This window comes from Pangasianodon hypophthalmus, chromosome 7, assembly GCF_027358585.1.
Source record: "Pangasianodon hypophthalmus isolate fPanHyp1 chromosome 7, fPanHyp1.pri, whole genome shotgun sequence".
NCBI classification, from domain to species: domain Eukaryota; kingdom Metazoa; phylum Chordata; class Actinopteri; order Siluriformes; family Pangasiidae; genus Pangasianodon; species Pangasianodon hypophthalmus.
The window spans coordinates 20280371-20305174 of NC_069716.1; the positions used below are offsets into that span (position 1 = coordinate 20280371).

At 39.4% G+C, this 24804-nt stretch overlaps 1 protein-coding gene across 2 annotated transcripts in view; it reads left to right on the forward strand.

Annotated features, from left to right (window-relative positions):
• The first annotated feature begins 2300 nt into the window (after positions 1-2300).
• pcdh11 (protocadherin 11) overlaps positions 2301-24804 on the forward strand; it is a 185363-nt gene continuing 162859 nt past the window's right edge. For both annotated transcript variants that reach the window (XM_026918539.3, XM_026918540.3), the window contains exons 1-3: positions 2301-2439; positions 10403-10984; positions 18617-21103. In XM_026918539.3, the coding sequence (XP_026774340.3) occupies positions 10445-10984; positions 18617-21103 (3027 nt within the window). In that variant the 5' untranslated portion in view covers positions 2301-2439; positions 10403-10444. The remainder of the gene's footprint in view (positions 2440-10402; positions 10985-18616; positions 21104-24804) is intronic.

Consider the following 24804-nt stretch of genomic DNA (forward strand, 5'->3'; position numbering starts at 1 on the left):
AATTTATGGTGTGATCAATGTCTACATGGCGAGGGAATGACCTTTATTGAATGTGAAACCAGAAGAGCTATGGTGCAGGGTGCATGCTGACTTTGTGCATTAAAAAATGGTTAGCTAAAACATATAAAGTGTACACTATGTAGTAGACACATTATTAGCCAGGTCTATACTTCCATTTTAGATGAATCACATATTGTGGGCACACACCAGCCCTCAGAGGTTACATAACCTCAATTTACAAATGGGTAGGATTGCTGCCTTGCAGCCCCAGGATCCTGTGTTCGATCTCGATCTCGTGTTACTGTCTGTACAGAGTTTTATATTTTCTCTCTATGTCTCTGTGGGGGTTCTCTGGTTTCCTCCCACTGTCCAAAAACATTCTGGTTGGTCGATTGTCTTCACAATATTTTTTTCCCTAGGTGTGACTGAGTCTGTGAATATGTCTGTGGACTAGTGTCCCATCCTGGGTGTATTCCTTCTTTGCACACATTGTTAGGATCCGGATGACCAGGATAAAACAGTTCCTCAAGATAAACGAAAGAATCAACGAATGAAGGAATGAATTAAGATTTATAGTGTGATCCAGTGTGTTATGGTCCAGCCTTCGATCGTGAGCTCGGGTTAATGTCTGTGTGGAGTTTTGTATGAATTAAGATTTATGTTTCCCTGTGTTTTCTCTGGGTTCTCTGGTTTCCTCCCATCTCTCAAAAATATGCCATGAACTGGTGTCGTTCAGGGTGTTCCCGTGTTCCCTTATTCCCTTGCTCCCAGTGTTCCCTTGATAATTCTTGATTCATTATGGCCCTTACCAGAATAAAGCAGTTACTCAAGATTAATTAATTCATTAATTAACGAGCATGTATGGTGTGATTAATGTTTACATGCTGAGCGAATGACCTTTATTGAATGTGAGACCATGAGAGCTATGGTGCAGGGTGCAGGTGGACCTTCTGCACATTATATAACCTCCGTTTACAAACTGGTGGCATGTCGCCACCTTCACAGCTCCGCTGTTCGATCCTGATCATGGGTTACGGTCTATGTGGAGTTTTCTATGTTTTCCCCATGTCCATGAGGCTTTCCTGTGGCTTCCTTCCACCTCCCAAAAATATGCTATGGACTGGCATTACATTCCGGGTGTATTCCTGATTTGCTCTCAGTGTTCCTTGGATAGGTTCTGGATTCACCATGAGCCTGACTAATAAAGCGGCGACTGAAAATGAATGAATTTTCAAATGTCAGTGGCTTCAATCATCAGGTGTGCGACTCTCCAAAGAAAAAAAGAGAGAGAGAGAGAGGAAAAAAACCAGAAGATGAATTCTGAATTAATATCCATACTCTTGCATGCTCATCCAAGTGGTTTTAAAGGTTGCTAATAAGAAATGATAACTTAAAAGAGTTTGGAATTTAGAAATAATTTCGACACATTCTGCTGGCAGAACCAAGTGACCATTTATTTGCCAAACCAACACTGCCCCCTCTTCCACGAAGTGAGCCACAGTCTCCATCAGCAGTGCGGCTTTTACATGATGGAGGCGGAGACTTTGAGGCGTGACCCCGCCCTGGTGCGCTGACGTCATTTGGAACCTGAAGGAGTCGGCGGCGCTAGGGGCGTGTCCACAAAAAAAGCCGACTGAGTCGCGCAACATCGCGGTGAGTGTCAGATTGTGTGTGTGAGTGAGTGTGTGAGTGAGTGAGCGAGCGAGTGAGTGAGTGATGCTGCACCAAGGCGCACTTTCATCCTCCTCCGTTGGGAAGAGCGCGCGCTGACAGCAGTCCATGTTCCCATCCACTGTGCGTTTAACTATGACTCCAAACAGTGCGCGTGACAGGCTCGCGCTTGGCGGTGTTCTCAGCGCGCTGCACTAGTGCGCACTTGTGCATCAGACACACCAAAATTCACTAAAAACAATCCCCGGAGAGACTCCCCTGTTTCTGTTTCCAATGATGACTTGTTTTCTCCCTCCTTTTTCTTGCTTCCCCAGTTTTTTTTTTTCCTCTCTTCTCCTCTTCATTCAGAAGTGCTGCATGTTGAGTAAGCGACTCGGAGCATCAGTGTGAGTGAGAGTGCAACTGAAAGCAGTCGAGTCCATCCATCCATCCATCCATCCATCTGAGGAGGAGGAGGAGGAGGAGGAATTACAGGGGAAAAGTAAAGCGCGAAGGCTCCACCGCCGTTCCTGTGGACCGTAGACTTTTCTTCTTCCTCCTTCTTCTTGTTGTTTTTAAAGGACTCGCATCGCACGCGCCGCTTTTACCCGGATACCGACTCAAGCTGCCTGCTTTTCTCCTGCGAAGAGATTGTTTTTCCTCCTTTTCTCTTTCCCTGCACTTGAGTCTCGGCTTCAGGGCACTTCATCTCCTAAAGCAGTGATGCTGCTGCGTGACGAGAATTAAGAAGAGTTGTTGTTTTTCACATATTTGTCAAAACAAGCAAAGGTAAGCAACATCTTTGATATATTTATTCGCCATGAATTATAGCTTGAATAATCAGGTTTTTTTGGCGCGCGCTTCATCCTAACTAACAGCAAACCCCAGCTCCTATCAGAGCGACCTATAGCTGGGACACATACACTGTACTTTTTTTTTTTTTTTTTTTTTTTTGTATCTTCTCTATCTACTTTGGTTAACATATCTATGTGCAATGCATGCGCATGAAGACGATCTCTCTAACCTTATCTTTGATTCCTTGCTTTGATCAAATCCTAATCTGGGATGCCCAGGATTAAAAATAAGAGCCGGCATCAGGCTATTCTGTCATGCATACCATCGTTGTTGTTTTTTCTTTCTTTCTTTCTGCTGAACTATAATCGACTAGAATGGAACAGAGAACACCCGCATATCCAGTGCTTACCATCTGTATAACACATGAACCCTATTCCAAGAAAGACACCTCGCGCGAGAGCCACCGACATCGTTACTGTGTGTTATGATGATGTGATGATGTTATGATGTTGTTGGCAGCAGAATAATCGAAATGCAAAATAAAAGAAAGTTAAAGTGGCCTTGTGCGCGTGAACGGCCAAGCAAGCGTTCGAACCCTGTGCATGTAAGATATATGCATGGAGATGGGTTTCAGTTTAGCAACTTAAAAAAAAAAAAAAAAAAAAAAACAGCTGCATGTCATCAGTTGCATATTACACAGCCTACTTTGGAGAAAGAAATAAATAAGAAAGAAAGAAAAAAGTTGCTACAGTATATGCCAAGAGTCTAGCACTAACCTGGGGCTTGTAGAGGAATTAAGGAGGAAAAAAAAACAATCAGAATTTTTATTGCTACTTGATGTAGTGTGGTTTAGGCTGGCTCTGTGTTTATCCCTAAAACCAATAATTAAGCTGTAGAGTTGAGGTAGGAAAAGTGTAGAATGAAGCTGTGGAATTGCGGTGGGAAAAGTGTACAATGACGCTGTAGAATTTTGGTAGGAAACGTGTACAATGGAAGCTGTAGAATTTTGGTAGGAAACGTGTACAATGACGCTGTAGAATTTTGGTAGGAAAAGTCTAGAATGAAGCTGTAGAACTGCGATCCGGGAGAAAGTCTGTGGTTAAACATAGACTACTCAGGTGCCGAAGATGCGTCACTCTGTAACCGGACAGCTGAGGGGATTTTCCTGAGAGGATCCGGCTCTATTCACCATGAACAACATCCCTTACAGTCTTCCAGCTTAAACATGATCTCGAAATATATTTAAAAAAAATCATAAGTGCATGGACAATTTAATATCTTTCTCATTTTATTCTAGACTACTGGACCAGTGCTGCAAGACTCCAGAGCACACTGGGATACAATACTGTTTACATACAGAATGCATATCTCCAGTCATTCAAGTTCTGTTGGTTTAGTAGAACTCTGAATCCATTGCAGTCCCTGTTAGTTGGTGTGTTGTGTCAAGTTTTACTTTTAGACATTTTGTCTTTAGACCCAGATTTATGGGGATATAGGGATGTTCATGTAAACACAAATCTCACGGACAGACGCTTTCTCACTTGTGTGTCTGTATGTCATTTCTTTCCAAGAATTAGCTGATTTGAGCTGAATGTAAAAAAAATGATCAGTATGAGCTTCTTTTCCAAATCTGGGAAGTATAACCCAAGTTTTAGCACAGGAAACCTGTTGTTGTTACCATCATCCTACTATCCTTCTGGCTACAGGAGCTGGAGATGTAGCCTCAAGGGTATGTCTTTTGTACCAGAGAAAGTGAATGTAATGCACCTTTAAAAGTCATTTAAGATACATATTTGTACCTTCAGGGAACACAACTGGAAAACCTCTGTGCTTGTGAGGCTATGCTGTTTCTAAGTCAGGGAACAAATATGTATCTGTACAATATCTTTTTTTCTGACAGCATCAATTCCCTGATGTGACTGTATAAAGGAAGCAGCCAATTATATCACATGATATATGATATTTTATCTTCCACAGTGCAAAAATTGTTGTTAAAGAAGCGCAAACTACTCTTTTTTTTGACATTTTAATTCATTTTGAAATTTCACCTAGCTAAAGACATGTTACACATCAGTACAGGGGTATATCAAAACCTTTTTAAGTGTTGCGTATAGTGTCGCTTGCAGGGTTAATTATCAGATATGATGTTTTTTTTTTAAACATCATTTTAAGACTGGAGCCGATAGCCATAGTGCTGTTCCAGTTTCCGGTGGTGGTACGATACTTTGCAATGCTTAGCATGTTTTATGATTCATCTGCTCGCTTTCATCTTCAAAGTTCTAAAATATAACTATGCTAATCCTGATCTCATCTCTACCACTTGAGTGCCCTCTACTGACTGATCAATTTTTGTCCCATTGTGGTCGTAAGTAGATAAACAGATAACAAGGGACAATACAGATGTGATGTTTTTCATTTTTTTCTAGCAAAAAATGGATTACATTTACAATTAATTAGGATCGATGTGAAATGTGATAAATCAACTAGGCATGTTATATAAGTGTGGGAAAATATATTATATTTAGGGGATTTCACAGGCCTGGAACAGCTCATTTCAGCCTACCTAGGTCTTCATGGTAAAATGAAAAAGAAAATTTTAGACTATAACACCCTGACCTTTATGATTTCTTTTGTGCATTTTCTTCCTGGCCATACAGACATAAAAAAAAGTCTGCTTGTGTCATTTTATGTCAGCTTTTATTAAAGGTGAAATAAGTCCTGTTTTAGAAATAACCCTTTTTTTGTGATAATGAACTAAAGAGAGGGTGATGGTTACGATTCTAAGGAATATTGGACTGAAAGCGAAACAGCCTTTAGCCGTCCCGTACGCTTTCGCTCTTGGGGTAATTTTAGCCTTTTTGCAGTCTCTGTCCAAATAAATTTAATCCGATAAAATGACATGTCAGCCCGCTGACACGTTCTCCTATTGAAGCTGCCTACAGTGAATTGATGAATGCTGGACTCAGACATTAAATTCAAAGTTTTATTAAGATTATTTACAGGTGAAATTAACACAGTAAAAAATCCTTACTGTGATTAATGCCTTGCCATAATGGGCAAACAAACGTCCGCTTGCTTTTCTGTTGGCAAGTTATTTTGTTAGTCCACTGCATGAAAACTTTTGCCCAAACGGCTGACATGGCTCTTCGGCTGCATAATCATTGCTGACAGCCATAAGTTGAGTGTGTTGAATTAACCACATCTGTTTATCCTTTTCGATTGACACCCTATTTAGTATGTTAATACCTCAGTATTGATCAAGCACAAGCCTTCTGATCAGTGTGGCAGACCAACTTCGTGGCTGCTCTTGACAATACTGAAACAGACTTGACCTTTAAACTTCACTCTATCTCTCTATTAGAGGTTTTCAATGCTATTTTGCATACGTCTTTATAGCTTTGATTTGAAATGTAGTGAAATATGTCAGCCGTGCTTGTAAAAGTGCAACTTTCCTTGCACAATATAGCCATCCACTTGAATGTACTAGAAATTCATAGCTGGCTCTACTATATTCATGGAGTGTTAAAGCAGAATAATGAATAAAAAGAGTCACGCATGGATGTGAAGCTTGACATCCCGAGTAGAGAGGAGGGAGAACAGGTAGGGGAGGCAGCTGGCAGGACAGAGAATGGCCTCGTGTTGCTGATGGCAGGAGGTTGAGGGTGAATTCAAATAAGACGCTGAAATGTCAGAGAAATGAGGTACATTCAAACCGATTGGGAGCACGAAGCTCGACTGATAAAATGAACAAGTTGAAGTGAGTGACACGCTTTAGGCACTTGTCCCAGATTAACTTCCATAAGCACCTTTAATAATTCTGTGCAACGCCTCCTTGGTTTAATTACAATTCTGACTTCGCTCAGAGGTTATAATCTCTGAATATCATGCAGAATTCACCACCCCAGCTGCCGAGGCAGGAGACACCATACAGACAATTATTCAAAACAGCCATCCCATTGCAATGTAAGCTGAAATGCTCTGGGGCTGCGGAGATATTTTCTTCCTTGACAGCTTGGCTCATAATAAAAACAGGCAGCTCAGTCCATCACATTGTCATGTAAAGCGATCCGGAGTTGGTGTGTTCCTCGGCTCAGGCTCCAGAGGGATGGGTGGCTTTTGCCTACCCTGTGGATTCCATGGTCCAGCGCTCAAAATAGATCATCGGAACCCATTGCAAGCAGAAAAAGCATCCTCAGTGACACATGTGATTTCTCTTGACACGAGCTCCCAATGCGCTGGCAAGCTGGAAGTTTCTCAAAGATTGAGAAAGTTGAACCTTCAAAGCTCTGCAAATCTATCTGGGGTGGAGTTTTGAGAGTTATTCCCAAGAGGAAATCTGAGAGTAAAATGGCTATACATGCTTTGGAACAAGATAAACTGTCCTAAATATGGGGAGGAATGGCATGTTTGCTCCCTTGTGGAATTGACTAATCCCAGCTCCATGTCCCCGGACTGAAAAGCTTCTTACAAAATGCTAAACAGTGCTTGCTTTTGAGCGTATGCTGTGTTATGGTGCATATTCTGTCTGCAATGTTGTGTTCTATTTTGGGTTTATATTGTCAGCAGGACTGTATATGTTATTATTTCTGGATGTTGTTGGAAATACTGTTGAGGAAACAAGCGATCTTGAATTGTATCGAATCCTATAGCCCACAACAGAAAGTGTAAAAGTGGTTTCAGTTATGTTCAGTACATTTTAAAGGCTTTTCAGTGCCACCCTTAGTGTAAGGCAGAGCAATGTTCAAGAATCTAGATCATCTTTTCATCTTTTATTCACCACACTGTAATGCGTTCCTTCACCAGCAAGTTCTCTTCATTATACATTTGTTGGGCACAGCCTCGGACTGACTGTTTCAGGCTTATCATAGTACAGTAGGTGTATAATAATTGCTCTCTCTTGCTGGCCAAAAAGGTCCGAACTTCAAAGCCAAGCAAATTATGAGCTCTGGTTTTTTTTTTTTTTTTTGCAGAGGACTGCACTGAGCTACCAATTTGTGAATCAGTGTAAAGAATAAGCTGCTCATTGATCACTGCCATGTAAATACTGTGTAGAGAGCTCTTCTGTCCAGCGAACCTTTAATGAGTCTCTCCAGAGGTCTGCTATACAGTGCATGCTCAGAGTAACACAACATGCCCTGACAGCACAGACCTGAACTCACCGCTGTTTGCAGTTCTCACACATCAAAACAGACTCTGTGACCCTATATATGTAAAGAAGTCTTCCTTTTTGCAGCAAGCTGATGGAATTCCAGTGAGAAATGTCATGCTCATTTCATCAACTTATCATGCATATTTGATGGAGGGAAGTCAATCTTCATGGCTGGACTGTCTGCTACCAAGGCCAGGAATATGTGATTCAGAGATGGACATAACAGTAATCTGGGTGCCCAGGACAAGCACGTTGCTTGTTCAGTCTATTAGTTTTTAATTCATAGAAGCCCAGCAGACATGTAGGTTTAACAACCCGGAAAAAAATCCCTTATTGATTTTTTTGCAAAACAAATATGGTACTTTATATGGTATGTAGCTATGTTTAAATATAATTCATGCATCCTATTCGCCAGTCGAAATCCCACGACGTGCTGCATTACACATATCAGCTGAGGTGTGACCTGGTGTTGGTAGTAAGGTTTTTACTAGGTGGAATAATTATGGATGACACAAATGGATGACAGATGATCTTTTCCGAATCAGGGATGTTGGAAAAAAGATGAAATCCAGAAAATGAAAGTCCAAAGCTGTCAACTCTACTGCTATAAGTAACAAAATATCTCAGATAAAATCAAGATGTGAAAGAAAGAGACAAAACCACATCCCGTAGCCGAAATGTGCACTAATGGATTTCTGACTAATCGTTCATGCACGCGTTCATTTCTCTTAGTTGGTATTAATGTACCTAAATAGCTAACTAGCTCACCCTACATTATGACGTTAGGTTAGCTATGAATACATAGGACTGGGAAGCACACCGGACCTTCAACGTGCTGAAAGGGCTTACTAATGAATTTATGATTTGTCCATCCCAGTGTTCATTAGAGCTCTTTAGATCTGCAAATAGCTAATCACATTAGTGTTATGAATCACAAAGATTTTATTTGTGTCCCTCCATTTTAAATATTCATTGAATATCCTTTAATGAAACTTTCAGAAAAGAGCGTTTTATTCTTGCTGCGTTTGTTCTACCATCACATATTAGATCCATTAATATTCGGAAGTTATATTTAATGCGGTCTTCTTTCAAAAAAGGCCGCGCAAGAATCCGTCAACTCTTGGGGCAAAGCTTTTTGGAGTCAGGCGAATTAAAGATGCATAGATTGCACTTTTTAAACTTTCATATTGTTGCCATTGCTTTGATTAGAAGAAAGAAAACTCGACTAAAATGGCTTTTCAGTGCATCTGGGGAAATTACACAAATCACATTTTCTTACAGAAATAGCACGGCATATGAAACTGTGTAAAAGTAACAATACCCAGACAGGAGTGTTAGGCATCTTCCCTACCGGTTTTCAATTACTTTTCCCACACATAGGAAAGGCCTGGACACTCTGGCAACATTTATTTATGTAACATTTATTTATATACTCACTCGATAGGATTGGTGTAGCTAATTTTCAGGAAGCACAGAAATACAAATTGAGTAATTAAGCCATGGGACTTCTGGAACATGTCTTTGTATTCTTCCAGGGGATAATTATGCTTACTTGGAGCAGGGGTCATCAATTAGATTTGATATGGTCAAATTCTCACAGAGAAAATACTGTTTGAGACTGTAATGGTCATCTAGAGACTAGAGGCTCCACTTCATGCTATCAATTGTTTCTCCTCACTGTTTTTGTGAAACTCAGCCTAACAACACATGTACACATGAGTGTATTTTTGACTCTGTGATACTGATGGTCACCTGCCCACACACACACACACACACACTCAATCACTCTCTCTCTCCCTCTCTCCATCTCTAGCATGGGAGAGTATGGGCTGTATGTAGTTGTATATTCAATACTTCAATACAGTATTCAATACTTTCCTAATGTATATCCAATACTATCTTTTTTTTTTTAATTGATCCTAAATAATTATAACTTTAAATACATACTGTATTTGTTGTAGGATGGGTTGGGACCAGGGAAAAATCGCTCGTGGAGTGGACCTGGCTCCTAGTCAAGTGATCAAATAAATGCATTATGGGTAATTGTAGCTCATTTTCTAAGCTATACCAGGAGTGGGAGATTATGTATAATAAGATAATTCTATCAAAGATAACATCAAATATCAGCAGATTTTTGACTAAACACTTTTTTGCACGTATCATGGATATCGTCAGTAGAGCTACACCAGTGTTACTCAAAGTAACATATAGTTGAATCAACACTAAGATTTCCCCTTTATTTCTTTTTTTAAATAACTTACTTTTGTAATCATATTTACTAAAAAACAACACTGGGCTTTTTTATACTTTTTTAAATATTGTTTTTATATTGTTGCTGCACTTTTGCGATTGTATTGTGTGTTCCAGGTTTAACTTGTGCAGAACTAAATATCTAATTGGTGTATTTTAGATGCCTATTTGTTAAAGGCGTTTAATTTGAAAATAGCCACAAAAAAAAAAAAGACAGCACTGGGCTATACATTTGCTTTTATTCTCAAAGTGGTTAACAACATTAATTAGGGTGGTTGTCAAAGTTAAATGAACCTACACCAGTTCCTTGTCCATACAGTCATCATTTGATGTGGAGCACCAAAGGTTAATTGTGTTGAACACCATGAAATGTTGATATGTCCAAAGAGTTGATATGCAGCCATTCTTCTCATTTGTTAAGATGTGAAAGGTCATTTACAAAAAAAAAGAGTAGTGAAAAGAACGCTAATTATAGCCAAATGTGTAATTGTGTGTTACATGGTTTCGTAATACAACAATTATCTTTTCCCCTTCTCTCGTCTTCCCTTATTACCATAGAAATTACAGACTTCCCAAGACAAATCCCCACCCACTCTGAGCATGGACTTGTTGAGTGAATCCCATGTGCTGGTGCTTTTCCTCACCTGCCTGGTGTCGCTGTGCTGGGCCCAGGAGAAGGATTACACGGTGAAGGAGGAACAGCCGGAGAACGTGCGCATCGGGAACCTGCGCAAAGACTTGGACCTAAACCTGGACCCCAGTGTTAAGCTGTCCTCAGCCCTGGAGTTCAAACCCGTCTATAAGTCGGGAGAGATTCCTTTGGTGAGGGTAGAAGCCAGCACGGGCGAGATCTTCACAACATCAAATCGCATCGACCGCGAGAAGCTGTGCTCTGGAGTCTTCAACGAGAAACGCTGCTTCTATGAGATCGAGGTGGCTGTGCTGCCCGATGAGATCTTTCGCCTGGTCAAGATTCGCTTCCTCATTGAAGACATCAATGACAACGCCCCTCTGTTCCAGTCTACCGTCATTAACATCTCCATTCCCGAGAATACAGCCATCAATAACCGCTATCCGGTACCCTCAGCCTTCGACCCTGACGTGGGGCTTAATGGCATCCAGCACTATGAGCTTGTCAAGGTGGGTGTACTGGTCTCCTGTGAGTCATATAATTGCTAATGCCATTTAATAGATCATTAAGGAATGTGAAAAATAGTAGTATTGGCTTTAGGCTTAGGGTTCAACAAGTATAAAAATATTCATTTTTCCACAGCTGACTAATATGAATCAGAAGGTTCTCAGTGTCTTAATATACTCTTCCTAACCTATATAGTAAGAATGGAATGCTTTCCATTAAAGTATACACAACACATAATATGACAAAAATTTAATTCAGTTCACAGATTTATTTTTTTCAATTCTGTGTATGCAGGGCAATTGCGATTGCAATTGGACATCTTGTTCCTCTCTGACTGTAGAAATTTATTTCATAAAGCATATTACCTATTCTTGCTCAGCTAGTCACAATATAATATATAATTTACCATGAAGTATATACAATGAATAAGCAAATATCCCAGGCAAGTGTGCACTCAAGTTTATCTTGGGGTTTGATTAAGACCATAATACACTTTGAAACAAAAAAGGCACAACTGCCATTAATATGTGAAAGAGTAATTTGTATCTTCTTGTGAGAATTAGCAAAATCCATGCCTTCCATGTCTGATTAAGTCACCAATTTGCATTTTTAAAGAGCTGTAGCTGCCAAGGCATCTCTAGTGCAACACTCCATTGCTCGAGCTTGGAAAATGACCAAAGTAATGTTACAACATAGCTGCATATAAGAATAAATATGTGCAATGTCTGCTTTTGGCTTGATAATTCAGTTTATTCTTTTTTGAACTTGAGAGCAGTCTCTTAGTTCCAAATTGGATACGCAAACGTGAATCAAAGGCAAGTTCATTCACGGTGGGCCAAAGTGAATGCCAAATACAGGCGGGAGGATGTATTTTTGTCCTCTGAGCTTGCTGCAAACATCACTTGAGTAGCATCTGACCGCGAATCCACTTCTTGGACTGTGTATGGTCCTCTGACAGATAGCAAGTGCGAGCCTGTGATCTCTCGCACAGTCCTACTTTACCCGGAGAGACGAGCTGATCTACAGCGTGGCAAAGCTTGATTAGCATCATGGTAGTTTCTGCACGTACAGCGAGTGGTTCTGCTCTGAAAGAGCTATGCCAGAGATCCCATTTTTGCTTGTTGCTTGCTCACGGCATATTCTGAAAAAGAGGAAGCCTTGACTCATGACATGGGTGTGAATTCTTGCCTAAGCCAGTTGTATACCAGTGCTGTAGAATTCTCAAATACGATTGTCAGTAGGTTCATTTATATCATTGGTTTATTATATTATGAGCTTGTTTTAATACTTTATCTTTTCTGTAGTAGCAGCTCATTCGCAGAGATTGGTATGGCAGATACCAAACATGCTTGATATGGTGAAGTTTTTTGTTTTTTTAACCTTTATGGAAGGAGTACCCAGTGTCAGTGAGAGTCTTCAGGATAGAGGACTTTGCAAGGTTTTTTTTTTTAGGAACATAAGAAGCTGCATTTTTTGTCTTATTAACTTCAAGAGACAGGAAATAAAGAGAAGCTGCTATAACATAAGTGATAACAGGAACTAATTTGACTTAGGGAAGTTTCACAACATTAAATATAACTGTAAATGAATAAAAAATATGTGTTACTCATTTATTAAATAAAAAATGTATTCATTGTCATATTTCTAGGTGCTGTTGTAGGAAAATCATCAACTTTAAGGTCTTAATGCCTCACATTACCCCATCATCGATTATTTTCATATAACAGCATGCCCCATCATGTTTCATTCCTTATTTAACTGATGTGCCATATTTATTGTTCCATCAGCATTAGTGTTGCTATGTCACCTGGAATGGTGGACAGATCAAGGTCAGTCTGGTGAAAGTAATACTATGCATTACTGGGGGGAGAGCTTTCCATTAGATGAGATTTTATCACTTAAAGAGAGCCTTTTTTTTACAAGTTCTGTCTAGAGGCGTGTGGATCAGATCAGGCTCATGGGATAAAAATATTGACTTTTCTGTTGTGGGTTCTACCCCACTCATTGTTATTTTCACTCTACCATTTAAGCACTCTAACCCCACATTAAGATACCTATCCCTCCCTTTCCACCACTTATATGGCTCATGGGGGAACTTTCACTATATAGTGGTTCTGTGCTTAAATAAAACACTACAAAAGGCTTTTCTTATTATACAAGCCAGGATCTCATTACATCTGATGCCGTGTTAACATTGGTGGTGTGTTTAGGCTTGTTCAGTTAAGCTAATTTGTATGCATATTCAGCACTTTAATTCAGCACTTACATTGTTGTAGCTGCATCAGCGGCAGCCAAGGAGGTGATGCACTCATTAAAACATTAATGATCAAGAAGTGACAAGTGAAGAAGTGACTGGCATGCCATGAGACCATTTTTTTTTAACATTTCCATACCAACCAAGCTGTAATGAGCTGTCCTGTTTTTGAACAAACTAATTATCACGAGGCTTAAAGCTGATCAATCCAGAAGTTTGTTACCTTGGGGACAAATAGGTTGTGAGAAAGAGTACTCAAGGCCTGTGGATAGTCATTAGCACAGTGTGTTTAGAGCCTTTTTGGGGCGTAAGTCTCTATGAGTAAACGTATAAAATGGATCAAGTGCAAGCTGTTCTGTTAGTGCTCTAGACAGAACATAGGAGGCGTCTGGCCATACTGTGCACTTTCATTTAGTTCCAGAAATCAGTTGTGGCTGAATTTTGGCTGGGGACTGGTGCAGTGAGACAACTCTTGTGTTTTGGTCTTTGCCAAATGGTTTAAATTGGACCAAAGTTTGTAACAAAAGGGAAGGAGGAAGCGCATGGTCAGAGGATTGGGAAAGAAAGTCTTTAAGTCTTGATAGTCTCATTGGTTGGACTGCACTTGAGGTCTAGCAATATGTTTGTACATACAATGCCCTACATACTTACATGCATGCTATATATAGATTTTTACTTTCTCTGTTAAGTCACCGATTTAACTGTCTAAACAGACTTTGTTTTGTCCCTGATGCTTTTGGTATACACTATGACTACTGCATATATCTTTTGATATATGTATTATAGCTGATACCAATTTCAGCATCTTCAGGGTGTTATCCTCCTAAGAAACAGATTCACCTAATGTATTTCTCTTAATAAGCTGCAGGTCAGTGGGTATAAATATGTAGAGAATCCCAAACAGCATGCATATTACTTTCAGATGATTGTCACTTCCCTTGGGCTGGTGATTCATGCTCTTTTGACTCTTCCTTAGCCCGCCTGAAGGTAATCACAATCCCCCAGCCTCATTCTGTATGGGCTAAACTGGAACAAAAGTGTTGCTTGATAACTCATGCAGCCCTTGGCCACAGAAAAAAAAGCTAGTTCTATTAGATCCATTGGGTATTGTCTGCAGCTGCACATGTAAACACAACCAGATATAGACTACTCAAAGTTCGACGAAAAGATATTGTCTTCACATGCCAAATAACCCATGGCAATGCCATGGAAATTGTGTGAATAAATAAAGGAATATACAATGTAGGAAAACAGCACATAATATTTGCAATATGAAATTATATGCACAATAATAATAATAATAATAATAATAATAACAATAATAATAATAATAATGATAATAATAAAACACCTTTACCTCATTATATGTACAGCCTCAGTTTCCTCTGTCTATTCCAGAATGTTCCAGTGGTTTGGACATCATTTTCACTCTTTTTGGTCCACCTTCTCCTAGAAAATCTTGATTGTTTTATGTTCAGATGATAAGTTCAGATAGTACTGCCTCTTCCTCAAAAAAAAAAAAAGCAAAAAGCTCAAAAGACTCAAACATTATTTGTTAAAATAAGTAAATAGTCCACATACCTTTGATTGGCAGTGTATCTGAACCACACTAAAATCCCATAGTAAATATTATCCATATTAATTAGTGAGCATGAGAGTAGTTTTCCCTGATGTGCATTGCCAATTATTTTTATGGTTCTGTGATTAGATTTCTCCACTCATTTTATGTTTATAGACCTGAGCCATGTATACATGGCCATGTAGCCATGTACATATTGTAAAACCACAGCCTGTGCCAAGAACCACCAAAAGTGGTTACATTTTTCACATTTTTTCACATGCCTCTTGCCATGGCTGACTACAACCAATAAATTCTAACGGGTTTACATCATACGAAATTTCTCAAGTGAAGCTTTCAAATGGAAATGTGCAAAAAAAAAAAAAGAAAGAAATGTCGCTACTAATGTACTGACTTATTATTCAGCAAAGAATTAATCTTCAGCCAAGATGACAGAAAAAAAATTGCATGGTCCACTAGATTTAAATATAAGCACAAGAAAAGGCAAAAGAATCAACAAAGGTTTACTCTGATCTCACACCAGGAGTGAAACAAATAAGAATTGTGGAAAGACTGCATAGCAACTAAAACTCCAGCAACACTGGCACAGTAGCAGCAATCACAATAACACACAGGATAATGAAAAAAGGAACACACCTCACCATGCCTAGTCACTACACTACCCTACATGCACTATGCTCTAAGCAGGGAAAATATGCTGGTGGCAACACTTTCAGCTGGGAAGTCGGCGCTACAGAAACAACAATGTGCTTTATAAAAATGTGGACACAACCAGCTGACCTCAGGCCACGACTGTTTAAAAGACGAGTGCCACACATCTCTGTTCTCACTCTTCCTCCTTTTTTCAAGGTCTCCCTTACAGACTTGATGCCTCCAGCTCTAGACTTTTCTCTGTCATGCTTGCCTCTTTCACTACATTCTTCACCTTTTCCCTAGCGTGCTTTCTGTCTTTGTAGCCTCTCTGTCCTGTACCTTAAATAGATCACAATCAAAAACCAACAACCCCCTCCTCCAATCTTAGGTTCCTTCTGATGGGCCTTTTTCACATTTCCAGAAGTAGCCTTCAGAGGGTAATGCTGCCTCAGCTGCAACAACAACAATGCCAGATGGACTCAACCACCGTTTATAAGACGTATTACAGAAAAACTGTGACCTGTCATGGAATCAAAGAAACGGCTTGAAATATCAGCACATGTACGGTTCAGGGGGCAAATAAACTGCAACCGCAGTCAACTAAGCTAAGCTGACAGACTCTCAAGCCAACCTGCAGAGTTTGCCTCAAGTTTGTGTGGCTCTTCATCCTCTTCAGTGATTAGTACCTTCTGGCTTGTTGTCGACTACATTAAGACACTAAGCAAATGAAAACACTCATCATTCTCACTATGAGTGTTATCTCAGCACTCAGTTAACTAGAAATGCAGCTAGCTAACATTAGCAAAAGAATACTATCTGTGATAAAAGTGTAAAAGTGTTTTTTAATGACTGATATCATTCTGTTGCGAACTCTTTCACCTATCTGACAATTTACTAGAACTGAAATGTGGTAAATATGAAATAATGCATACACAATATCAATTAACCACACATGTAGCGACTCATTAGTAATGCTAACTTTAGCTAATGTTACCTTTCCCTGAGCTGTGAATGAATTCTACCTTAAAGAATTTATATCAATTATACGGCAACTGGCTGTAGTAGTTACTTAGTTTTCATCTATGTACTTCTGGTTATTGTGAAAAAGGACCCATTTATCTAATAATCTCCGGGTGCTTCCGAAATCAGGTACTGTGACAGTACGTACTGCATTTGATTCAGTACCTACTGCTCGGCTGTTGATACAGTACGTACTGATCAGTATATGTGTGTAGTGTGAATACAATCCGGACATATTACACCCGCAATGATGGCATTGTCATGTGACCTACGACGTCATAATAACTGCAACAACCTAAAGAGCCCGTCGGATTAAAGCATCTGCACCGCCCTCATGGTAAAATGATTTATATGATATGGTTTTCGTTGGCATTCTGATGACGATTGGAAGTACAGCACAGCGGCAAGTACGGTTTAACCACAAGGAACAATGTTAAATACCTATAACACTTACACTTAATAAGAGCCGATGCACTGCCTTCTGCCATTTTTGATTCTGACAGCTCTTTTGCGCCAGTCCTGTTGCCTTATGGGATAACGCAATGTCCACTGGTTCCATACTGCAGAATCTCGGTGGAAGCAGTAGGTCATCTAGGTATTTCTTGCCTACTCTTTTATGAATACTGAGAAGTCAGACTACTACTACTCCTTTAGCATACAGCTTTTAGCCTACAGTATAATAGGATAGTAGGGATATTCGGACGCAGCCTCTGTCAAATAATTCTAGTTATGTCCCACAGTTAAATATTTCCCCCTCTTTTTTTTCAGCCGTTATTTCTTCCCATGTGACCCATGACAAAATATGTGCTAAACAGAATAATCTCTTCTGGCATTAAGCGTGATGTGAAGCTTATCTCAAAATGTAAATGCTTTTTCTTAGTTTAGCATGAATGTGTTTCTGACTGAAAATGCTTCAAAGAGACTTATTGTTTCTCAGATATATTAACACTCAGTACAGGCACTGAGTCCTTTTTTGCCTGTGTCATCCTCGTTTGCTTTACCTTTAGAAAGGAGGGAATGTGTTGACAGCTTTTAGCTGTACGTAGCCTGATCTGTAATCATAAATATTAGTGCTGGTTTTAAAGGCAAGGCAATTACTTTGAACACTCAAAGCTGGCTTCTCATGGGGATTACATGTGCATTTCTTTTTTTATTTTCCTTAGGCTTTAACCCTCCTTTTGAGAAAAGCTCTCTTTTTAAAAGCTCTGTCTTTTTTCACTCTGTAATTTATGGTGGTCCTGCAGCATATTTAAAATAGAAGCTTATCTATTTGGCTTCCTTCTTCAACTGTCTTTTTATGTAAAGCGGAAGAACTGTCTTCAGTATACTTCATCAGCCTCTTTGTAGAAAACTAAAAAGGTTGAAAAATTGAAAGGTAAAGCTTCATTTTAGGTGTAGCACAAGGCAGTGCACTGAGGAGGGATTCAGCCTACATTTACAGTTTCAATAATGGGCTGGACGGTTTGGCTTTGTCTTGTTTGCTTTATACTGCTACACTAATATTGTATTTGAGCATCAGCTTTGTCTCCTAAATCTGCCAAATAAGTATAACCATCATTAAGAGGAGGGAAGAAATGCAAATTATGCCAAATGATATTCAATAAAAGGATGTGTTGTAATGACTTCAAAAGCAATTTCTGCATTAGTTTCTATTTAGGCAAGCAAATATGAAATGAAAATTGAATTCTGTCTAGTTTTCCTTTTTCCATCATAACTGTCTTGGTTGCTTGCCATATTTTGGACTTGATTAACTTGGATAGAAAAAAGAGCACAACACACAACACATAAAGCGCACACTTTATATAAGCTACCAGGTTTACATAAGCCTTTATAAGTGGATCATATCCCCTGGTTGTGTGTTTTAAGTAAATATTTTTAAGACCTTGTGCACTTTCTAATAGGATTAAAGAACTTTATACTTCGGGTTTGTTGCTGCTGCTGCCTGAATAACCATCTATTTAAAGCAAAAATATATGACAGTTTTTCATATTTATGGAGGCAAGGGGTTGTGCATTATGTTTGTATAAAATTATGTAATACTAACCACATTATTTAAGAAAATAGGCTTTTAGACAGACAATTTAATATGTGTTTTCTTATGTCAATAAGCAATGTATTCACAAGCATATTGTTTTACCCCTCTTTTAGAGTGTGAGCGAGTTTGGCCTGGACATCATTGAAACTCCAGAGGGAGACAAGTGGCCCCAACTCATAGTCCAACAAAATTTGGATCGAGAAACCAAGGACACTTTTGTGATGAAAATAAAAGTGGAAGATGGTGGCACACCTCCAAAGTCCAGCACAGCCATCCTCCAGGTCACTGTCTCAGATGTAAATGACAATCGCCCAGTGTTCAAGGACAGTGAGGTGGAGGTGAACGTGCCTGAGAATGCCCCTATGGGGACATCAGTCACGCAACTCCATGCCACTGATGCTGATCTTGGCTCCAATGCTCAGATCCACTTTTCCTTTAGCAATCAAATCTCTTCGGTATCCAGACGGCACTTTGCTATCGACAGTTCTACTGGATTGATTACGATCAAGCAGCCATTGGACAGAGAATCCATCCCAGTCCACAAGCTCATAGTCCTGGCAAGTGATGGTAGCACCACACCTTCAAGGGCTACTGTCATAGTAAATGTAACAGACATTAATGACAATGTTCCGTCCATAGACACTCGGTATATAATAAACCTTGTTAATGGCACGGTATTGTTGTCTGAAAATGCCCCTCTAAACACAAAAATAGCTCTAATTACAGTGACTGACAGGGATGCTGACCTTAATGGTAAAGTGACATGTTACACGGATCATGACGTACCCTTTCGGTTGAAGCCTGTTTTTAATGACCAATTCTTGTTGGAAACTGCGGCCCCCTTAGATTATGAGACTACTCGAGAGTATGCAATTAAGATAGTAGCTTCAGATTCAGGGAAACCTCCTTTGAACACTTCTGCAATGGTCCTCATTAAAATCAAGGATGAGAATGACAACACCCCAGTTTTCCCTCAGCCAGAGATTCAGCTGTCCATCCCAGAGAACAATGACCCTGGCACACAGCTGATAAAGATCAGTGCCACGGATGCAGACAGTGGTTCTAATGCCCTTATTATTTATTCCCTTGGCCCAGACGCACCTGATGGGTTTAACATAGATCCGCGGTCTGGTATACTCTCTGTTAGCAAGAGACTGGATAGAGAAAAACAGGAAACCTATTCATTTACAGTCATTGCCAAGGATAATGGTTCTAATCCTCTGCAAAGCAATGTCACAGTGAAGCTAATTGTCCAAGACCAAAACGACAACAGTCCAGCCTTCACCCATCCTGAATATAACTTCTATGTGCCTGAGAACTTGCCTTTGTATGGCACAGTTGGACTGATTACAGTTACAGACGCAGATGCTGGTGATAATTCAGTGGTAACTCTCTCAATTATAAATGGGAAGGACAATTTTATTATTGACCCCAAAACTGGTGTAATTAAACCAAACATTACATTTGACAGGGAGCAGCAAAGTTCCTATACCTTCATAGTCAAAGCTGTGGATGGAGGATTAATTCAGACAACTTCATATGCCAAGGTCACCATAAATGTCGTTGATGTTAATGACAATCGGCCTGTGTTTGTCATCCCACCTTCCAACTACTCCTATGACCTAGTCCCTTTCACAACCAGCCCTGGCTCTGTAGTGACGCGAGTGTATGCCATTGACAATGACACTGGCATGAATGCAGAGCTGCAGTACAGCATTATTGGAGGGTCACCAAGAGGACTGTTTGCTATTGACAAAACTACAGGCAACATTACTTTGCAGGAGAAGATTGTTAATGCTGATCAAGGTCTTCACAGGTTGGTGGTAATGGTCAAAGACTTAGGACAGCCAGACCCCTTGCATGCAATTGCACTTGTCCACTTGTTTGTAAATGATACTGTCTCCAATGCCACATTCATTCAGGAGCAAGTCCGCAAAAGTATGGAGACACCCTTGGACAGAAATGTTGGGGACAATGATGTAATTCCTCAGACCAATGGCTATGTAATTGTTGTCATAGCCATAATTGCTGGGACTATGACTGTTATATTGGTGATATTTGTGACTGCTTTGGTACGATGTCGACAAACACCCAGGCACAAAGTTGTTCAGAAGGGCAAGCAAAGTGGTGAGTGGGTATCACCAAACCAGGAAGGCCGGCAGATCAAAAAGAAGAAGAAGAAGAAGAAGAGGTCCCCTAAGAGCTTGCTGTTGAACTTCGTCACTATTGAAGAATCCAAGTCTGAAGACCCTACTCATGAGCACATCAATGGCACCTTAGACCTTCCAGTTGAGCTTGAGGAGCAGACAATGGGAAAGTATAATTGGGCCACCACACCAACCACATTTAAACCTGACAGCCCTGATTTAGCCAAGCATTACAAGTCAGCTTCTCCCCAGCCTACCTTTCAGATCAAACCTGAAACCCCAGTGGCTCCCAAGAAGCACCATGTTATTCAGGAACTCCCCCTGGACAACACATTCGTAGTTGGCTGTGATTCTCTCTCCAAATGCTCCTCCAGCAGCTCCGACCCCTACAGTGTCTCAGAGTGCAGCTGTCAAGGGAGCTTCAAGGCACCTGGACAAATTCACACCCGGCAGGTAATTCACAACTTTCTTTTTAACTCACTTCACTACTCCTGCTTGTTCTTCTCATCTAACTGCCCTTCTGTTGGAAAGATTCTGGGTGGAGGTTGGCAGGGGCATGGGCAGGGATTCAACCACACAAAAGCTCAAACATGCATGAACGCCCATCAGCACTGAGTATTGAGAAAGCTGTTGGGAAAAAAGCTTACACCTAAGGAGAAGGCATCTGTTGTACTTTTGGCTGTTAGCTTTTATCAATCAAAAAAAGCATTTCAGTTATACTGAAAAATAAAAAGAAAAGATGCTGAGCTATTCATGACTAGACAGAATTAGGAAAACTGTCAAAGTTTAGGTTAAACACCAGCTGTAAGACTTTAGGAATGATACATTTGATCACATTATTCAGTGAAAGTATCAAAGTAAAATAGTATTTTTTCTTTCAGAGAAGGGTTACAATTTTAAAGAGTAATCATTAGCTGTACAGAAATGAGAGCAACCATCCTTTCAGCACTGAAACGACTGAACGTTTGATAATGATTGACATATCAAAACCAAGTGTGCTTGACAGCAAATCAAATCAAAGATTGAGATGCATTCCACAGGCACAGCTGAACAGATGCACATGGTTGAAGCAGTAGTTCTCACAATTAAAGCTGAAAGTTGTAAAGACATAGAAAGCAGTGTATTTTTTCCACCACAATTCAAAACAGTTTATTACACGTTGTCTCAGTGGAGAGGCACCAGCATTAGTGACAGACATGTTCATTTGAATACTGGTATATTCTAGCTTATGAGACCTGATATGTGCCAAATGCAAAGTGGCTTATAAATAAACGCAGACAAGGAAAATAAATGGAAATCTAGGATGGATGGAGAGGTGGCCTTGCAGCGACAGGTCTTGCTTTAGAGAAATACTGAGCTGTGCAATTGTGGGTCAGAAAGATCAAGGTGAATGCAAAGCTTTCAAACTCAGACACTTAAACAGAAGAAGCAGATTCACTAATAGGTTTCAGTGCAGTCCATTTTTCTTTTGTCAGCCACTTGTTTTTTTTTTAATGAGTCTTTGTAGTATTGACTAATTTCGAAGCATTGTCAGTTCTCTATGATTCTTATTGCAGGAACCCAGGTATGTGAAAGACAAATGTCATTGAAAATATCTGTTTTTATGTTTCTCTCACATTTCCTCAGTCTCTCAGAATAGTTTGTTATTTTTAAGGATTTTTGTCCTTCAGAACTATATTTGTCACCATGTTTGTTTTTGTCTTCCTTAATGGCTGTCCATAATGCAGAAAATCCCTCTCTGCATATTCCTTGCAAATTTACTCAGATATACAGTATTACGTGCATGATGATTTAAGGTGACACCCACACACAGCTAATAGTCCTTTCTCGCCATCAGCATTTCTTTCAGAATGTGACTAAAACCAATGCTCTGTCACGGTGCATTATATATAAGCCTACTTACATGGTCAGAATACTAAATTACACATTATTTCTCTTCATAATTCACTTTAAGTTTGCCAGGACATTGTGAAACATGTAGAAACATGCAGAGAGATTTTAACTATCGTGTCATAATTTAATGAATTAGTAAAACATCTTTTGTGATAAATAGACAGAAATATATAGATCATATTCCATTTCCTCTGTAATATAACTGCACATTCAAAGCTTCTGGTAAGCTTCCACACTGAGTTTAATGGTGTATTTCAAGAGGAACAATATGCAAGGTAGGATAGCACAATTATTCCAATACATGATATTGACTTAACTGATTAAATTCGACTTGAAATGGTACACCAAAATTCCCTTATTGTGCTAACCTGTTGCGACTCTACGTATTAGACAATGCTCTTTTCGTAAGTGTCAGTGTTCGGGAGTAGTATGGTGGAGTAATCTATAAACTTACTTCAATACTGATGCAAATGGACCTAAAGCAGAGTTTGATGGCAATTATTTTTTTACCCACATTCTTGCCATGAACTGTATCAATCCATATACATAGGCTAGGTTGTACATCTGTGTTTTTAACATCTGTCATGAGATCACATAGGATGAAAATACAGGTTTATGAAATGATCAAGCGAATGATCCAGAGAGTGAAGCAAACTCAGAGTGAAAAGCAGGTAGGCTTGTCGGTAATTGATAAACAGAGTACATTAAGCTAGCGCAAACTCATAAACTATGCAGAACCAGAAAAGCCAATCACTGGCAATCAGAAGAGCCATCGCTGGCAGAAAGCAGGAGCAAGACTTTGTGTACTTATCAGGAGAAGGTCTGGGATTTTAACGGGATTTGTGTGATTAAGGAAGATCTACAGGATTAGTGACCATGGGTTATGTAACAAATAAGTTGACACTGTCCGTAGTTTAACATCTGATTGAGGATCTTGGAAAATGGAGTTTGTGTCATTGACTGATGAGTCAAGGCTGGCAGTGGCATGGCATTCTTCTTTTGTTGTTTGCTTGTTTTTTTTTTTTCTTTTTTTTTTGAACACTTGTGTGTTCAAGCTATTTTAAAGTAGCCTACATAAAAATGATGATTTGGCCTACAAGAGACACATGAATTCCTTAGCATGGAAATTAGCATGCACGATATTTGATGTTATGGTATATTTTGATCTAGTTTACTAGCAGTTAGCTAGGAGATAGCTAGGATAGCCAGATGTGTTTATCATGGAGATCATGGAGAACAGAGAATCATTCATAAATAAATGATTTTATTTCAAGAAAAAATATTAACAGATATAGGTCAAGTGAATATTTAACCAGTTTTAAGTGTGTGATAACTAAAGAGAGCTGCTTGTCAAACTCAAAGGAACCATATGGCTCATAGTACTGTAAAAGGTCCATTTGCTAGATACAGTGCAGCATGAGCTTCACTTTCCATTACTCTCGTCCTCATACTCATCTCACTCTCATCTCTTTTATATCCTGCTCTCCTGGTTCAGAGCCGATGAGTTTGAGGCCAATACCCCTGGTGATAGAGGAGCTTCAGTCAGAACACACACTTTTGGTTGTGGAAGATCAAATAAATACCAAGCTACTTGACTGTTCTCAGACAGAGCTATGAATATGCAGTAGAATAAAATCCAATAAGATCTTTGTTTGACCTATATATTCAGACTGGGGCTGTTACAGAGGTCAGTTTATTTCCCATACTAACCTCTTGTGACTTGTCTTAGTAGAGAAAGCTTCACATATTGTATCTATTTTTGAAAACAGTGTGATTCGTGGATTTATTGCAGTTCACACAACACTGAGAATTTACTGTTTTTTTTATCAAGATGCATGGTTCATCCAGCATGCTATAAAATATAAGAGAAACAGAATTTGTGCTTTGGCCTACCTGATTATAAATAATTCAGTATTTCACTTAAATTTGGAATCTCAGTGGGATTGAGATGTGCCTTGATTTTCAAATATGCAAACTTTTTTTTTTTGTAACATCATTCAATTTTTTTTTTTACCCGAATCATCATCATTGTACAGACTGAAATTTCAGCCATCCATAATACAATAGGGTGCATCAATCTTTTGAAAAGCAAATATTTTATGCTCTTCTTTCTCTTCAGACTTGTAGTGTCATTAAATATAGCTCACATACCTTTTATGAGGAAGTTTTTCCTTTGGACTTTGACATATAAAGGGTTCGAACAGAACTGAATTAAGACTAAATGCTACAGCAGTGAGCAATATTGCACCAGGTGGCAAAGT